At 44.6% G+C, this 16,005-nt stretch overlaps 1 protein-coding gene across 1 annotated transcript in view; it reads left to right on the top strand.

Moving 5' to 3' along the window:
* The first annotated feature begins 9,919 nt into the window (after window positions 1–9,919).
* Window positions 9,920–16,005, top strand: part of SNX25 (sorting nexin 25) — a 78,700-nt gene continuing 72,614 nt past the window's right edge. The window contains exon 1 of the mRNA XM_061474041.1: window positions 9,920–10,642. Coding sequence (XP_061330025.1) covers window positions 10,193–10,642 — 450 coding nt within the window. The 5' untranslated portion in view covers window positions 9,920–10,192. The remainder of the gene's footprint in view (window positions 10,643–16,005) is intronic.

Raw genomic sequence — 16,005 nt, 5'->3', positions numbered from 1 at the left:
ACACACATTAACCGTTTGTTCTTCAGTAAAGGTCACCTTGTGACCTCATGACCAGAAAGGCTGGGTCAGAGACTACTGAGGTTAAATAGTGGGTATGATGATGCCCATCAGGCCTGTCTTAACAGGCTACAGCTACTCACTCACAGCTGAGAAACCCAAGCAAATGAGTAGCAAGCCCTCCAAACCCAGAGGGAACAGAAGCAGATGACAAAACAAAAAAATACAGACAATGGATCATATGTTGTTTGATGAAAGTATCAGGAGCTTCTGGAAGGATTTCCTTCATAAGGACCTCCATCTCTACAACCATAAGTAAAACCACTCACATCAAAGTCTCATTGGCCTACTGCAATATACTGTTTCTAACTGTCTGAAAGAGTCCTATCTCTAGGCACCTCAACAAGCACTAAGATGCTTGGGAGAAAACAGTCACTGGCATTGACCCTTCCCAAAAGTGACACACAGCCACAGTCTTTTGATAACACTGACAAATGATGAACAGTTCCTGGCAGCAAAATTATTTGTATGCAGGTATGAAAAGTCTGGGAAAGGACAGACTCTAATGCCAGGTATTACAGGCAAAGACAAGGTAAAAGGAAGCTGAGTTTTCTTGCTCCTGCTGTACTGGTGCATTATCTGTGAGTATTTCTGCCCAATATCAAGATTTAAATATCGGGCAACATACATCCAAAGAGGCTATCCACAGCTGAAGGGGGTGAATCTGGAACAGTAGTCCGCAATAGTATGGAAGGAAAAGGAAAACAATTCCTCTTATTAAAGCAAAACTTCAGCATATCTGCCATGTAAAGGATGGTGGTGTGTGTGTGTGTGTCATCACCCTGGTGTAAAAGTTGGAGCATTACCTGTGTGTGCATTCTTTAAGATCTGCTGGGGTTAATCCAAGCAGCTGCTGCAGACTGCTGGGAGTCAGGTATTGCCATCTTCCAAATGACAACGGATACACCACTTCCCCTACTTCAGCTAAGTAATGCTTCCATATTGATCAACTGTCTCGAAAGTACAGCCCAAGGGTGGCCCAGAAAGCAAAGGTCTCCACAAACATCTTCAAGCTTTCAAACTATTATTGCACACTCCTCATTTGAAATTATATGCTGACATAAAACCTCCCTTTCATTACAGTTCAAAAGTAAAGAGAAACAATTCTTTCACCAGTGTTTCTACAGTAACTTCCCCACTATTCTCACCTTGTAACAGACCAGTTGTGCCCAGTCTGTACTTCTGCCTCATCCACTGCACACAGTAGAGGTATGGCTTAAATTGTTTAGAACCTACAGATGCCCATCTACCACTGTTGGGAAGGCAGGACTCAAAAAAAAAATCCATAATAAGAGTTCAACAGCACCAAACTCTCATCCATGAGCTGACCATCTGTACTGTGCACATGCCACTTACCCTGGCATTTTCTGGATTTGCCTCTGAACCAGTCCTGAAAGATACAGCAGAACCACAAAAGAAACAAGTACACCACAAACTATTGACAGAGTTTAGCAGGTAAATTATAGCATACTCCAGAATATCTGGCCATCTCTACCAAGTGGCACAACATGAACTGTCTCCAACAACATAAATCCTCACTGAGCTAGAAGTTTGTTCATGCTTCTAATGTTACAGATTTAGTATGCTTAGTGACCCAACTGGACAAACAGGCACACCAGCATTTTCCTCAACACTTTGCACAGATGTGCTGCCACACAGATCAAACAGATGTGAATTTTGTGACCACAAGATGGCACCTATTATCACCATCTGGAAAATACACAGTTTTACAGAGGTAACAATCACATTCTCCACAGCCACTGAAAATAAGATTCAATTTTTTTTTTAATTTTTGGTGAATATATTTCTATGTAAGAGGAACAAGCACTGTCTAGTACAGATGAGCAGGGGGAGGTACAGAAATTAAGTCACTAAAACAGTATACAAAGAAGAGCTTAAGCACGCATCACTTAGGAGTAGTCTAAGTATACTCGTGTTTCCTCAGAATGTATATAAGGAGCAAATGAGGAAAGGGCCTCTTGAGACCCTCGCTTGCATTCTATTTTTATTACCTATTAATTTCTCCAGATGAGAAACATCAGTATGGAAAAGCAGATAAAATGCTGAAATGAGGGGCTCTTAAATTCAATGTTTCCCAAAGTTCCAACGTTTACTATGTTATTACAATGAAACACTTCAAGAATGACAAATACCCATTGTTGAATTGTGACTTAAAACATCAGTCGAGATTGTTGGATGGAACCTTAGTCAAGGTCATGTTTTAAACCATTACTATTATCAGTCTTGGTTAAATGTAAGATCAGGAGGCAAAGAATGAAAAAGCTTTAAAAAGCAGCTCTGGTGGAAGCAATAAAGTACAACCCTCATAATAATGGTCCGCCTATCTCCCATGAATTAAGGGGAATACCTAGGCTCACCAGGGAGCTAGCTCACTTTCAGGCTCTCACCTTTAAGCTTCAGGTATATCGCCCAACTGGGCAGACTTTAGAAAGTTTATAGATGCTCCTGTCATTTACGCCACAAAAGACCATATATCCCCTATTCTGCAAATTCTGGAAGACTCCTTAGAGAATCACCTGTATGTGTTGCTGGGTGGAGCCTCTAAAGGGATTGGCCAATTGTCCTTTCAAAGCTTCAACAGCCTCTGCAGTCCTAATGGCCCTTTTAGCCCATGTAAGTCATATTCAGAAACACAGGGGCCTATGAACACCCTTTTAAATATGAACAAACACAAAACCAAAGCAACAATCAGCCTGGAGAAGGCTCTGGAGAGACCTTAGAGCAGCTTCCAGTACCTACAGGCAGCCTACAAGGAATATGGAGAGGGACTTTTACAACAGCATGTAGGGCTAGGACAAGGAGAAATGGCTTTAAACCATTCCTCCATGTCCCATGAGGACAGATTTAGATTAGATATTAGGAAGAAATTCTTTACTGTGAGAGTTGTGAGGCACTGGCACAGGTTGCCCAGAGAAGTTGTGGATGCCCCATCCCTCCAAGTGTTCAAGGTCAGGCTGGATGGGCCTTTGAGCAACCTGGTCTAGTCTGTGGCAGGGGGGTCGGAACTAGTTGATCTTTAAAGTCCCTTCCAACCCAAACAATTTTATGATTCTATGAAAAATACAAGTAGGTCATAAGAGCTTTACATCCAAAGAAGAGGAAGTCTCCGAATTAGTTGTTCTCTTCTTTTCTCTGGTCTCTATTCTACACAAGGATTATCTAGGCTGAGAAAATACAAAGGAACAACATACACACTACAAAAGAAACCCAACCAACTACCACCACCACCAAGCAAACAAGCAAAGAGAAAAAAAAAGCAGCGGAAGAGCTTGAAGCATTCCAAAAGCCAAGTCCAAAGTTTTGGAAACTGTGTTTTAAAATACGAATTATTTTACAAACCCATTCTTAAGCTAATGTCCAGTGACTAGTTTTCATCACTTCATTTTAGTCTTCAAATAGCTCCTCTGAAGAATTTAACTTTGTGGGACTCTCTCCGTTAAGAACTCCAGTGACCACTTTCTGTCCAAGAAAGAGAGATTAACTATTTTTTCAAAGAAGCAAAACTGTTCACAATGCACTCTATGCTCTATCTTGAGGACCTGAAAACAGACAGAAGCAGGGGTACAAAAAAAATTTACCATTGCTATTTCTGTTACATTCATTCCATCCCATAGTTGTTTCTATGAATGTTGCATAGGAATTGCAACCACACAGTTTTTAAACACATATAGGTCCAAATGCAAATACTAGATGCTTTTTGTATATGTTACATAGTAAGAATGAACAAGTGTAAATATTCACATTAACACACTAAAACAAGTTTCTGAAAAATTGTTTTTAACAACTGCAAGGGAGAAACTTCAGCAAGGCATCAAAGTTATGTGACCTTAAATTATGTTGTGCCATAAGTCACGCTGAACTGTATTTTAAAATGCCAGTTTCCCTAATATGTTGTGAAAACTCCCCCAGAAACCCCAGAGTTTCACAAGCATAACATGCATTGCTTTCTGTTGTGTCATCTTAGTGAAATGCTTTCAAATTAATTCAGTATTCTGTTGTGCTGCAGGGGATGCACAAACCCCAGGATCTACAGTTACTGCTTTTGTGATTTCCACACAAAACCACACGGTCCAAGAGATTCGGTGGATGGTTATTTTTCAAAACTACAGCCCCACCTTGGGAACCGCTGGTGCAGGGCACGGGGTTACAACTGTCATCCTGAGCAAACTGCAGAGATGCAACCACAGCGATGGTTTCACACGCTCAAGGCAAGCCGTTCACAACAATCATTTCTGTGGACTTAATTCCCACTAACCAAATCCAATCAAAACACTTCATTAAACTCTCTTCGAGCATTACTTGGACACGTCCCTCACTGCCTGGTAAGTCTGGGGCAGCACGCACAACACAGGAACTTGCTTCCGATACCAATGACTATGATGCCAACGAGGACTGGTGCCCCAAAAGAAAATCTCCCAACTGTTTTCCGATGCCCCCGAGAGGTAAAGAGGGCAGGCACCGCACTCAAGTGCGGCAGAAAACACATCTCACGGCAGCATTACTAAACTCCGGCAGTTCCACACCAGCAAAAGCCCTCCAAATATAGCACACATGACATGCTCTAGAGACACCTACATACGTGCCGCTGAGGCAGGAACCCAAGTAGAAAGACAGCACGTTAAGAAACTGTAAGAATATAAATTATATAATGACTAAAAATAACAGATGTGTACACATAAAACACAAACCACGTCTCCCATCTTGTTTGCTCTACCTCTCCGTCCCGCCCTCCCAATGGCCACCCACCCTCTCTCAGGACACCTTCCGTGAGGAGGAGAAGGAGGAACCCGCGACCCCCGAAATGGAGCACTGGAGGCCCATAAACCCCGCCAGGCCGGGCCTGGCCGGCAGCCCGAAACAAGCACCAGCCGCCACCTCCCTCCCCCGCGGCTTTGTTGTGGTAACCGCGCAGGCGGCTGGGGCTGATACTCACACGCACAGAAGGAGAGAGAAAGAACACGACCAGATGAATGCGCGCAGCTCCGCGGCGGCCAGCTAGATAGCCGGCCTCCTGCCGTCGCCGGGAGAGGAAAGGCGGTGCCTGAGAGGGGCGGGAACAGAGATGGGGGAAGTCCCGGCACCCCCTTCCTGCCTCTCTCCAGTAGCGACTCTCTATTTCCTTCCCACCCCTCTAGGCTCCGCAGGACTGGAGGAGAAAGCGGGGGTTCTTGCTGAGGCGATGGGGTTTCATGTGGAAGTGATAGTGCCTCAAGATGAGGTGCAGAGCGCTAGGTTGAGGTGATGGGACTACATGCTGAGGTGACAGTGCCCCAAGTTGACCTGGTGGGGCTCCAGCTTGAGGTGGTGGGGGGCTCTGGGTTGAGACGAAGTGACCAGGTTGAGGCAATGGGGCTCTTGCTTGAGATGATAGGGCCACGTGCTGAGGTGCTGGAGCCTCAGATTGAGATAACAGTGCCCCAGGCTGAGGTGTTAGCACTCCAGTTTGAGGTGATGGCATCCCAGGTTGAGGCAATGAGGGCTGGTGCTGTGGTTATTTTTTTCCATGTTAGGGTTACAGGGCCCTAGATTGAGGTGATGGTGCCCTAGGCTGGGATGAGGGCACTCATGGTTGATGTGCCGGCAGCCCATACGGAGGGGACAGCAATCCAGGATGAGGGGATGGTATCCCACTGTGAGATGGTGATGTCCCATATTAAGGCAACAGCACCTCAGGCCAAGGCGATGGCCCCCATGTTGTAGTGCCAGGGCTGCAGCAACGAGCAACATATCCTGAGGAAATGGATGAAGCAAACTGATCTGGAGGGCTTTTAGGGACAACTGACCCAAATCATCGAGGTTGGATCAGGACTCTTCTCTGAGTGGAGCTGATCTCAGCATCTTTGAATCTCAGTACAATTATTGTAGAAACATGGATGAAGTCTTCAGGTAGAGTTTCACTACTTTTTCTGCTTACTAGGTAAATGATGACTACTTACTAGTGATCTACCAGGAAGTGGCAATGTCCTGTGTAAGGGTGGGTAGGTTCCAGCTCTTCTGAAGGGGTCAGCTGCGGTACCAGACCTTGACATTTCTTTAATAATTAGTGTTACTTTTTAACAAACTAGAAAGAATTACATGAAAAGAAAGACTTCCAGATTGCTGATCCATGCATTCAAAACTATAAATTCTACTTCATTTTGAGCCCATTGTTCATCGTGAAAAAGATCTAATAACACGATCCCGTTTTTTTCTGAGCATGCTGACTTTTGAGTTGAATCAGGGCTATGCAGGCAAGATAACTTGTATATATAGCCATATTTCACTTGGTACATACACACATATGTATATGTGCATATGTGCCTCTTTGTGTATGTGTATACATATGTGTATATACATACGCTCAGCATTTTGTAGCATGTGTATATATATACATGTTTATACACATGTATATATACATACACAAAGAGGAACATATGTACATATGTGTATATACATATATCTATAAACACACGCTACAAAATGCTGAGCGTTTGCTGACCTCACAATGTGAGGTCTTGGATAGCTCACACTGGGCATTAAATGCGTGATTTTCCCCTGTGTGTCAGGTTCCTGTCTACAAATAGGCAAAATACAACACTGTTATCTCATAAAGCAAAAACCAAATTTGGTTAATATTAGTGTAACTTACATATCTTGTAGAAATGTGGCCAACAAAAATGAGCAATAACCTTCTTCAAGCAGTTCAACTGATTTTCAGTAAATGAAGAATGAGGCCTAATGGAAAAACATAGTATATGATCATGTAAAGTCTATATTGAAATGTCTACAGAAAAGAAAAATCTGTGTAAGTACAAATTTTGCAGTTGCAATATATAGACATTGAGGTACAGTTTTATCAGACAAACTATGTCTGCTTTTACAGACAGATTGTTCATATGTTTTCCACTGAAATGTGCCTGCATTTTACATTTTCAATCAAGTCCGAAGCATCTACTGTAGCAGAGAAAGTTTTAAAAGGCAAAAAAGATTGAAAATATTCAGCTCCTTCTTTCTGCAAGCCTTTAAGAAATAAACAGAGTAATTTTCTTGAGTTTCTTGAATAGCATCAAGTAAGATTTAAGATACTGAGAAGTATAACAATCTCCTTTTCTCTTGCTCTGGTAGCTAGGTTTCATGAAATCAGCAGCATCCATTACCCAGTAAATGTGTTTCTTCTCTTTCCTATGATTGTTTCTAACTGTGTTAGTTATCATGCTTCTGTGCCATCGGGTTTAAAAGTTCATGAGCATTTCTGGGGTTTGTGCCCAAAAGGCTTTTAGAAATTTCTGTAAACTCTTAACATGACTGTAACTATAATGCAGCATCACAGCAGTTATAAAAAAGTATGCAATTAATTCAAAGTTTTAAGTGTACTAAAAATATAAACAAAGTATGCACTTTACATGCCTTTTTTTTTGCCTATAAGGTAGATTTCTGTTTTAACTGAGAAGTAACAAATTGCTAACCTTTATAGCAATGTGATTGAAAACAGAAAGGCTCACAAAACAGAAAGTAAATGTGAAAAAGCTTTCAAGCAAGTATTTATTTTAAGCTTGCCTAAACATTTTAAAGGCACAAATTTACAGAAGTTTTTTGCAGTGCTGCAAAGGTGAAAGTTGCAAGATTATCATCAAAGATGTAAAAGTGTATTCAGATCATTGGGCTTTGTCTAGGGTATGTTATAAACAGGTAAATTATACTCCTGGCTCAAAGCAAAAAAGCAAAGATGCAGACTTTTCCCCCAGATCAGACATAATTTCTGTTCTAAACCAAGATTAAAGTAGTATTCTCTTTGTAGGAAAGATACTTGCAGTACTGCTTGAATAAAATAGAGTTTGAATCTCTTACCTCATAAACTAGTTCCATGAACGAGTAAATAGTCACAGGAAGAGAATAAAATAACCCCCAGTTCAGAAAGTTGACCTCTAAAGTCCTTTTGTCTTGTACAGAAAAGTAATTTTTAAAGTACAAAAGGGGAAGTTCAAATAACACTGAGTAAACTTGAAAATTACCATTGACTTCAGTGGAGCTAGGATGTCATGTAGAATATTAGAAATTGTACCTCAGGTCAAAAAGCCATAGAATCTTATTAAAAACTAAACGAAAAAAAACACAATCAAATCTTCCTCTAGCTCTGTGGATACACATCTGATTCAGGGTATGATGTGTAAATCCTAGCTAAAATTGGTGGGATTACTCATTCAGACAAGAACGGTTTTGTGCGTAAGCACTGCAGGACTACACTGTTATTGCAGGTAGGTTTATTTTTTTATCTTCCTCTCCACTTCTGAGAATTAATACTCTAATACGAAAATAATCTCTGTTTACACAGTACTAACAACATTACATACTCTGCTTCAGGTTAATTTAAAAATTCAATTCCCTTAAGTAGTTTTGACAGAGGCCCAGGCAGTTTCCTGAATGCATTTGCGGTAGGAGGCCTCTACATGCTCTGTCTGGTTTCTTGTGTGGATCTTTATTAAGATCCCAGAATAGAACTTGAAGTGAGGCCAAAGCCCTGTATTTTCTGAAATCTTTGAGGAATAAAGTGTGTGCTAGGAGATGGATCTTTACTTTTTGTTCTGTACCTGATGAGAATAAAATAACTTTATAGGAAACCTGGCATGTTGGGCCTTATCCAAAAGCTTTCAGATTCCACAGAATCTTTCTGTTGGAGGTAATGGTCGAACATGTTGAAAGAACCTTGGTCCCCAAGCCCTTTGGCAAAACAGCAGGATGTTTTGGTGCATGGTAGTTCGCACGGGAAGGCACTGGCATTGCAATATTTTAACTATTATGATGATTTTCACCTTTAATCACAGAGACTATAATCCATTTTGGACACTCTGGATGGTCTGAGTTGGCTGTTCTTTAAAAGAGAAGATTCAGGGCAATTAAGATCACCAGAGTAGTGGCAATCTGAAAAGTGCTTCCCAGAAGTCTCAAGACCTGTCAGCACTTCTGCAGTGCTTAACTTTCTTAATGGGATATCTGCTCTTAAAATGAAGTCTGTGAGTAAATGCTTGTATATCTACTTTGGCTGGCTTCCTTTAGGGAAGCGTTGCCCTTTACTCCTACTCTGAGGAGATCAAGGCCTCCTTCCCACCTGGCCTGGGGCTGCTAACTTCAATGGAGAGGATCCCTTAAGTGCACTGTGCCCATGGGGAGGTGAACATACATCCCCAGCACAGCTGGAATATTGCGAGGCTTTTGAGGAGTTTGTTGTCAGAATATGCCACAGGCAGTCCCAACTCATCAGACCAGACGAGTGAGGGTAGCAATGGGAGTGCTGGCAGGCTTCCTTTGGGGTAGCGAGGCTGGGTTTTGCAGAACCTCAGTTGTGTCACTTCAATCGCTGTTCTATTAACTTTTCATGTCTGAAATCTAGTTAGTTACGGCCTCCTTTGGCTGATCAAAGGGGTGTGAGCAGAGGGGTGCACACATTCAGGAGGGGGTCCGAGCCTCAGAGATGCCCCTGGCCAAGGTTTTGTCCTGAGCTTAGGCCAGGGCCTCGGTGCTGTGGCCAGACCATCCCCGGCCCCACCGGTCCCACCAAATCGCGGCCCGCTAGCCCCCCAGCTCTGCCAGGCTGTCCATAGCGGAGGGGCGCCCGGCAGCTTTCCGCGGGACTGAGCTCCACACTGCGGACCCCGCGGGGAGGACCTTCCCCTCTTCGTCTCTCCCGAGCGCGGCTGTTTCCCGGCCTGTGCGCGGGGCGGGGATGATACCGCGCCCCGCCATAGCGCTGCCCCCGGGGCGAACAGGCCAGGCCCGCCGTGGGGCGGCACCGGAGGGGCCGGGGACACGTGCGCCCGCCGCACCGCCCCCGCCTCCTCCCCTCCCCCTGCCGGACAGCGATCGGTGCGGCGGGGCCTCCCCGCCTGCCGCCACGGCGCTCGGATCCCGCCGCTCATCGGTCGGCAGCGCTGCCGCTTCAGCCGCCAGAAAGCGGCGGGGCCGCCGAGCACCCGGCTGCCGCCGGGCATGAGCTCCGGCTCCCCCGGCGGCCGCAGCGTTGCCAGTGGCGGCGGCGGGCTGCGGCGGAGGAGGACAGGGGGGGGCCCGGGAGCGGCGACCTTCGCAGGGGGCTGCCGCGGCGGGAGATGCTCTTGCTCCCAGCGGCGCCAGGAGCAGCATGTTCCCCGGTGCCGACAGCGCTAGCAGCACGGCCGGGCAGCCCGAGCCGGCGGGGGCTGTCACCCCCGGTCCGCTGGGTTCGCACGGCCCCAGCGGCGAGGCCGGCCACCGCAGCGCCCCGGCAGCAGCTGCTGTTGCCGCCGGTGGCGGCGAGGAGGAGGCGGCGGAAGACGAGGAGGACGAGGATCCCGGATCGTCCCTCTTCGTGCTGGCAGCCGGGCTGGGGCTGCTGGCAGTGTCTGTCGTCCACCTGGGGCAGGAGCGGGCCGAGGCTGGGGGTGGCGGTCCGCCGTGCCTGGCCCTGCTGCTGCTCCGCCTCGCTCTCTACGCGGGCTGTGCCGCCGTCGCCGCCGCGCTGGGCACCCTGATAGTCCTCGTGTGTCGTGGCCGCCGCCGCCTGCCGCCGCCGGACTTTGCCGCCGCAGCTCCTGTCCTGCGGGCTGTAGGGGTAAGTGGCGAGAGGAGAGGGGAGCCGGGCCGGGGGCGGCCGCGGGCGCTCTCTCTTTACGCTGGCGGGGAGAGGGGAGCGGCGGTTGGCGCGTTCCGCGCTCCACCGCGGAGCGCCGGGCCTCCCGAAAGCCGTGTACCCTTGTCCTCCCGCGGCCGCAGGAGCCTGTCCACTCTGCCGCCCGGCGGGGCTTTAAATGGGGAAAGTTGTGCTGGAGGATAGCAGGAGTGCGGAAAAAAAGGAGACTTTGCTCCGAGAGAGACCTTCAGAATGCGGGATCACTCGTATGGCAATTTGTTGTTCTCTGTGTCTCACATCCCTTTCTGCTCCTTCGGTTGAAGTGCCATTCGTAAAAGAGAGAGACGTACTCTAAGAGCCAGCATAGCATTGTTTAAATGCCTGTTCTGGAGCTGGTTATAGTGCTGTCATAATGTCGTGCAGAAGTGCCAGTGTGATTTCAAACCTTTGCAGACTTCTACACAAAAGATAAATTTGCTTTCTGTATGTCTTCTAAGATGTACTAATTAATGTTCATGAGCTCTTCCTAGCTCACTGCTAAGTAGTTTTTGGTTGTTCTTTTTTTTTTTTTTCCTTGGGCAGGACCTGTAGCACAAGGTATTTAAAGATTGACTACAGATGCTGGTCAGAATAACTTTGCTGTCATCCACGCACGTCCCCCGTCCCCCCCCGTCAAGTCATCCAGGGCTCTGGAGGTGATCCTAGACAGTCCTGAAAAGCTGCAGCTGGAAATGAGGATCCCCCCTGCACTCCCGCTGTGCCACGGGTTGCAGGGATGTGGTGTTTGACACCACAGCTGATGACTCCATCCGGGTGCCCTTGGTCCCTCACCCAGCAAATTGTAGACCTTAACGTGGAATGTTAGCAAGCGAAGTGCTGCAGCCGTAGCCAGTGCCACTGAAGTGCTATTTCACTTTGGTGAGTGTCACACAGGATACCTGAGAGTGCTCTACAAAGGAATAGGAGCATAATTGGTGTGCTGCCTCACCGTTCTGGTGACCCAGTTCATTACACTTGGTATGCATACTCTTCTTGTTAGCAGCAAGTAAATAATGCTGTCACTTCTGTGTTTCTGGGGCTGCGGTTGATGCAAATGTTCTTGCAGAAAGCAAGGGTGCTGGCAGGGCAGAAAACTTGTTAGAAATCACTTGCTGATACAGTTGGCTGTCTTTTCATCTTGCCAATCAAATTGGCTAATGACCTGTAGTAGTGGACCTAGGGAGGGAAGAAGGAGCCTATGTTTGTGAGCAGTGCATCTTTCCAGGCCTGCATTTAATGGGAACTGGCAGGACATTGTCAGTAGTAGGGGGTGTTTGGCTGGGGGTTGGTGACTTTAGTGAATAATACAACTTGCAAAGGTGCATTCAGGATCTGTGTGTGGCAGTGGTTGTGTGTGATAATCATTTTGTCTTCTTGGTAGACTTTTTAAAATACTTTTTCCTTTGAAGACTCAGGATCATACTAATTTATTTGAAGGGAATGAAGAACAAATAGCGTGTATGAGTGTTTGAAGTGAAAAATGAGAAGATGTAATGCACAAAGTCAGCAAGCTGTAAGCAGAAGGTACCTGTTCTGTAGGTAGTGTATTAAGTGGGTACAGCTAGGGATTGTTAAGCAGTTTCTTGGCGTAGGAATGCTGGGGAACAAATATGAATTAAGTGCAATATGCTTTTGTATTTCACCACTCAGTCAAAGGGAAAAAAAAAAAAAGCATCAGTAATAAATTCTTGTTGCCTTCAGGTTTCAAACAATCACAGAATGGTTTGGGTTGGAAGGGTCCTTAAAGAACATCTAATCTCAACCCCCCTGCAATAGGTAGGAGCATCCCCTGCTAGACAAGGTTGCTCAAAGACCCCATCCAGCCTGGCCTAGAGCATTGCCAGGTATGGGGCATCCACAGCTTTTTCTGGGCAGCCTGTTCCAGTTGCCCAGAAAAGCTGTGTTCCACCACTCTCATAGTAAAGAATTTTTTTCCAATATCTTACTATAACTTACCCTCTTAATAACTTACCCTCTTTCAGCTTAAAACTGTCCCCCCTTCACCTTTCACTGTAAGCCCTTTTAAAAAGTCCCTCTCCAGATTTCTTGTAAGCCCCCATTATGTACTGGAATCTGCTCTAAGGTTGTCCTTGAGCCTTCTCCAGGCTGAACAATCCCAACTCCCTCAGCCTGTCTTCATAGAAGAGGTACTCCAGCCTTCTAATCATCTTCATGGCCCTCTGGAGGTTTGCAAGGTTAAATATTTTGGTGATAATGCCACAGCTCCAGTGGCATTTTTGTTTAGGTAAGTATAGCAGCACATCTGGATGTGTGTTAATTTACTTCTAGGAGAACATACTGTATACATAATATAAAAAAGAAATAATCTATATGTAAGCTTAATAAGGGAAGTGTCCCTGCTGCTGCAATGAGGAGTAACTTTCAGATTAGTGAAACAGCCAAACAATGAAAATCAGTTAAATTTAGAAAGCCAAGAGTTGAAGAAAAAAAATCAGATTTACTGCTCTGTTTCTCTCTCCCTTTCTGAAAAACATAATACATAAGCCCACTGAACAGGAGTGAAACTTGAACTGTGCCGAGACAAATACGGTCTTACCAGTTACTGTATCCTATGCACTTTCTTTTAGTGGGATGTTCATTCTTTTTGTGGTATGTTATTGCCAGTTTCTCCTCAAGATGTTCTCCTTTTGCCACCATCCATTGGATTTGTATATGTAAATAGTGCCCACCTGCTCTTGCTCTTCTAGTACCTGGTGTTTGGATTTATTAGTTCTGTGGTATGTGTTCATTGTTTCAGAAGGAAATTGAAATCTTGCACTTAAAAGTCACTGCTAAAGCAGCAGCACCTGTTGCAGTCCTTTTCATGGCATTGTTTCTTTACCCTCCTCCTGATTCAGTTGAAATTTTTCTTTCCTGCCTCTTTGCAGTGTTCTCAAAATTTAATCTGGCTGTAGAAAAGGGACTGTCAAGCAAGGAGCAACAAGGTACTTTCTCTTTAGAAGCTGTAATTCCAGGCATCTTATTTGGGTGTCTCATGCCTTCAATTTAGAGTTTTGTTGATTTTGTTTTGATACAAAATGGCTTCAGGGCTGCAAAGCTCCTTGACATACTTTTTCTGAACAATTTTGTGTATGTTTGGCAGGTTTCCCAATTGGTGCTTCAGCAACATGTAGGTGAAGAAAGTAGTAGTGTCTGTATAGGCAGCATGTAGAAGTGTAGGCCATTTGCTAAAATGGTTTTTGAAGTTTCCTCCATGCATTTATCTTTGAAAAATTTGTAGGCAATCTTTTTATTATACATCCCTTTGTATTTACACTGCTTTATTATCATTCAGCTGTCACTCTCCCAGTTTTCATAGAGCCTTGTGAGCCTGCTGTCTTTTCCTTTCTGGCAGCCAGTAGTAGGATGACTGTAAAGCAAGAATTTATTAAGCCTTTCTGCATCTGAAGAACCCTCTGTTGGTCTAGCAATTTAAAATATTTTATTTTATCTTAGGAAAAAGTGTTACGGCTGGTGTCTTACTCTGCATGTGTCGTATGTGCACAAACTTAGGGCGGATGGATTGGTTTTTCCTTCTTTGAGTGAGCTTCACATTGGGGTTAACAGATGAGGAAATACTTAAGTATTCAGTAATAAATATTTACTCTAGTGGGAGTCAGTCTCACCTCTTGGAGAGTGGGAGTACTCTTGATCAACTTCAGAGGGACTTGGATCGAGTTCTTCATGCTGTGCTGAAAAAGGGGAGTTTTTTATAAGTTCTCAATTCTGCAAGCACTTACAATGTGAGTTGTTGATTTCCATGGTCCTCTTAATGCAACGGAGTAACTTGAGTGAGGAAGTGCTGTATTGCAGGTTTGAACTTCAGAAGAACAAGGTGTATGCCTTATTGTTTTGCTTGAACTTGCGGCTCGTGAAACGATCTTTCCAAATGTGAAGCTGTGCTTTGTTCAGAGTACTTTTCATGTAACCCCTTTGGGACTTGAAAGGTGAAGACTTTCTGCTGAAGTCAGGTATCTTAGCAAGAGCATTTGAAATCTGCAAACTGCAAAGCAAGGTGTGCAATTTATATTGCCATGACAAGGTGTGCTTTCAACATAGTCTTCCCATATACGAGAGCTCTGATCGCAAGGTCTATCTGGAGAGTCTTCCAGCTTCCATATAAAGGTTTGCTTCTTCCAGTGTGCCTTTATATCCTCATTGGAAAGAGAAGGGGAGAGGGTGCACAGGCAACTCGTAATATTTACTTACTAGTTTAAGTACTTGAAGCCATTAATAATATTGCTAAATAGTTTGTATTGAAATAGTAGGAATTGAACGACACCCTGGAGTTATGTACATTTTGTTATTGCCAGCGGTTGTACATTGTGTTATTTTTCAGCACTTCTCAGGAGCTGTTTTAGGACGAGATTATTTGTGGTGGAGAAGGGCATCAAAGTGCAGCATGCCAGCAAAAAGGCATGGTGACCCAATTGTACTTCGATAAAAATGTCTGTCTCAAAGGGGATTTTTCACTTTTCAAATATGTGTGGACTTGCTCATACTGGTAATAGCCCTGGCTAGAACATGTGTCACCCTTTAAATTCAAGCTTGCTCCCTACACTGTTAACTTGTGTTATTGTAGAGGAGATGTCTTTGACTCATATGAAGAGCCATGTTAACCAAGTTAGTGCGAAGGAGAAAGAAAACACTTTTTCCCTTGTTCCCAGTGTGAGTTGTTTCTCCACCAAAAAAACTGGCTGGACAGAGTTTCTTTTCAGTATAGTGTTTTTACTCTGATTCAAAGCAAAAACTCTGAATAATAGAAGCTGGGTTATCAAGTTCATTTAAATAATTAAAAAAACCAAGGATAGTTTCTTAAATTTAAATGCTGCATTTTAAATACGTAATAAATGAATAATGCTCTGTATAGGGAATGATCTACCTAGTCTTGTCTTGCAGTCTTGTGTATCTTTGAGTATCTGTCATGGTTAAGCTGAGTGCTTTGCTCTTTTTGAGGAATGTAAGGGTGGTAGAGGGAATGGACACAAGGTTTTCCTTCACTGTTGGACTTTGGCCATCAGATGAGGTTTGCAAAGGTAATCTTACAGGAGACCCAGCAAGGGGTAGGAAGCCAAAGGTTTACCATCTCAGGGCATCAGCTTCAAATGTGATACAGAGCAGTTCCTGAGATAATGAGCAGTTTCGAGCAGCTGTGAGGGAGAGGAGAAACTTTCCAACTCCTTTCAGTCTTTACACCTTAGTAAGTCTTCAAAAGTATTTATGGGGTTTTTATCAACCTAAAGGCAAGATGTTCTACAGTTTGTCTCATTCCCTGGTCCATTAGGGAATATGGAGAGCTCCAGTTT

The sequence above is a fragment of the Pezoporus flaviventris genome, unplaced genomic scaffold (assembly GCF_033815535.1).
Source record: "Pezoporus flaviventris isolate CSIRO_AGI_PZ_B2104156 unplaced genomic scaffold, CSIRO_AGI_Pfla_v1 ptg000002l, whole genome shotgun sequence".
NCBI lineage: Eukaryota > Metazoa > Chordata > Aves > Psittaciformes > Psittacidae > Pezoporus > Pezoporus flaviventris.
The sequence above is the reverse complement of the archived record's forward strand: the minus strand, read 5'-3'. Positions and strand labels throughout refer to the sequence as shown.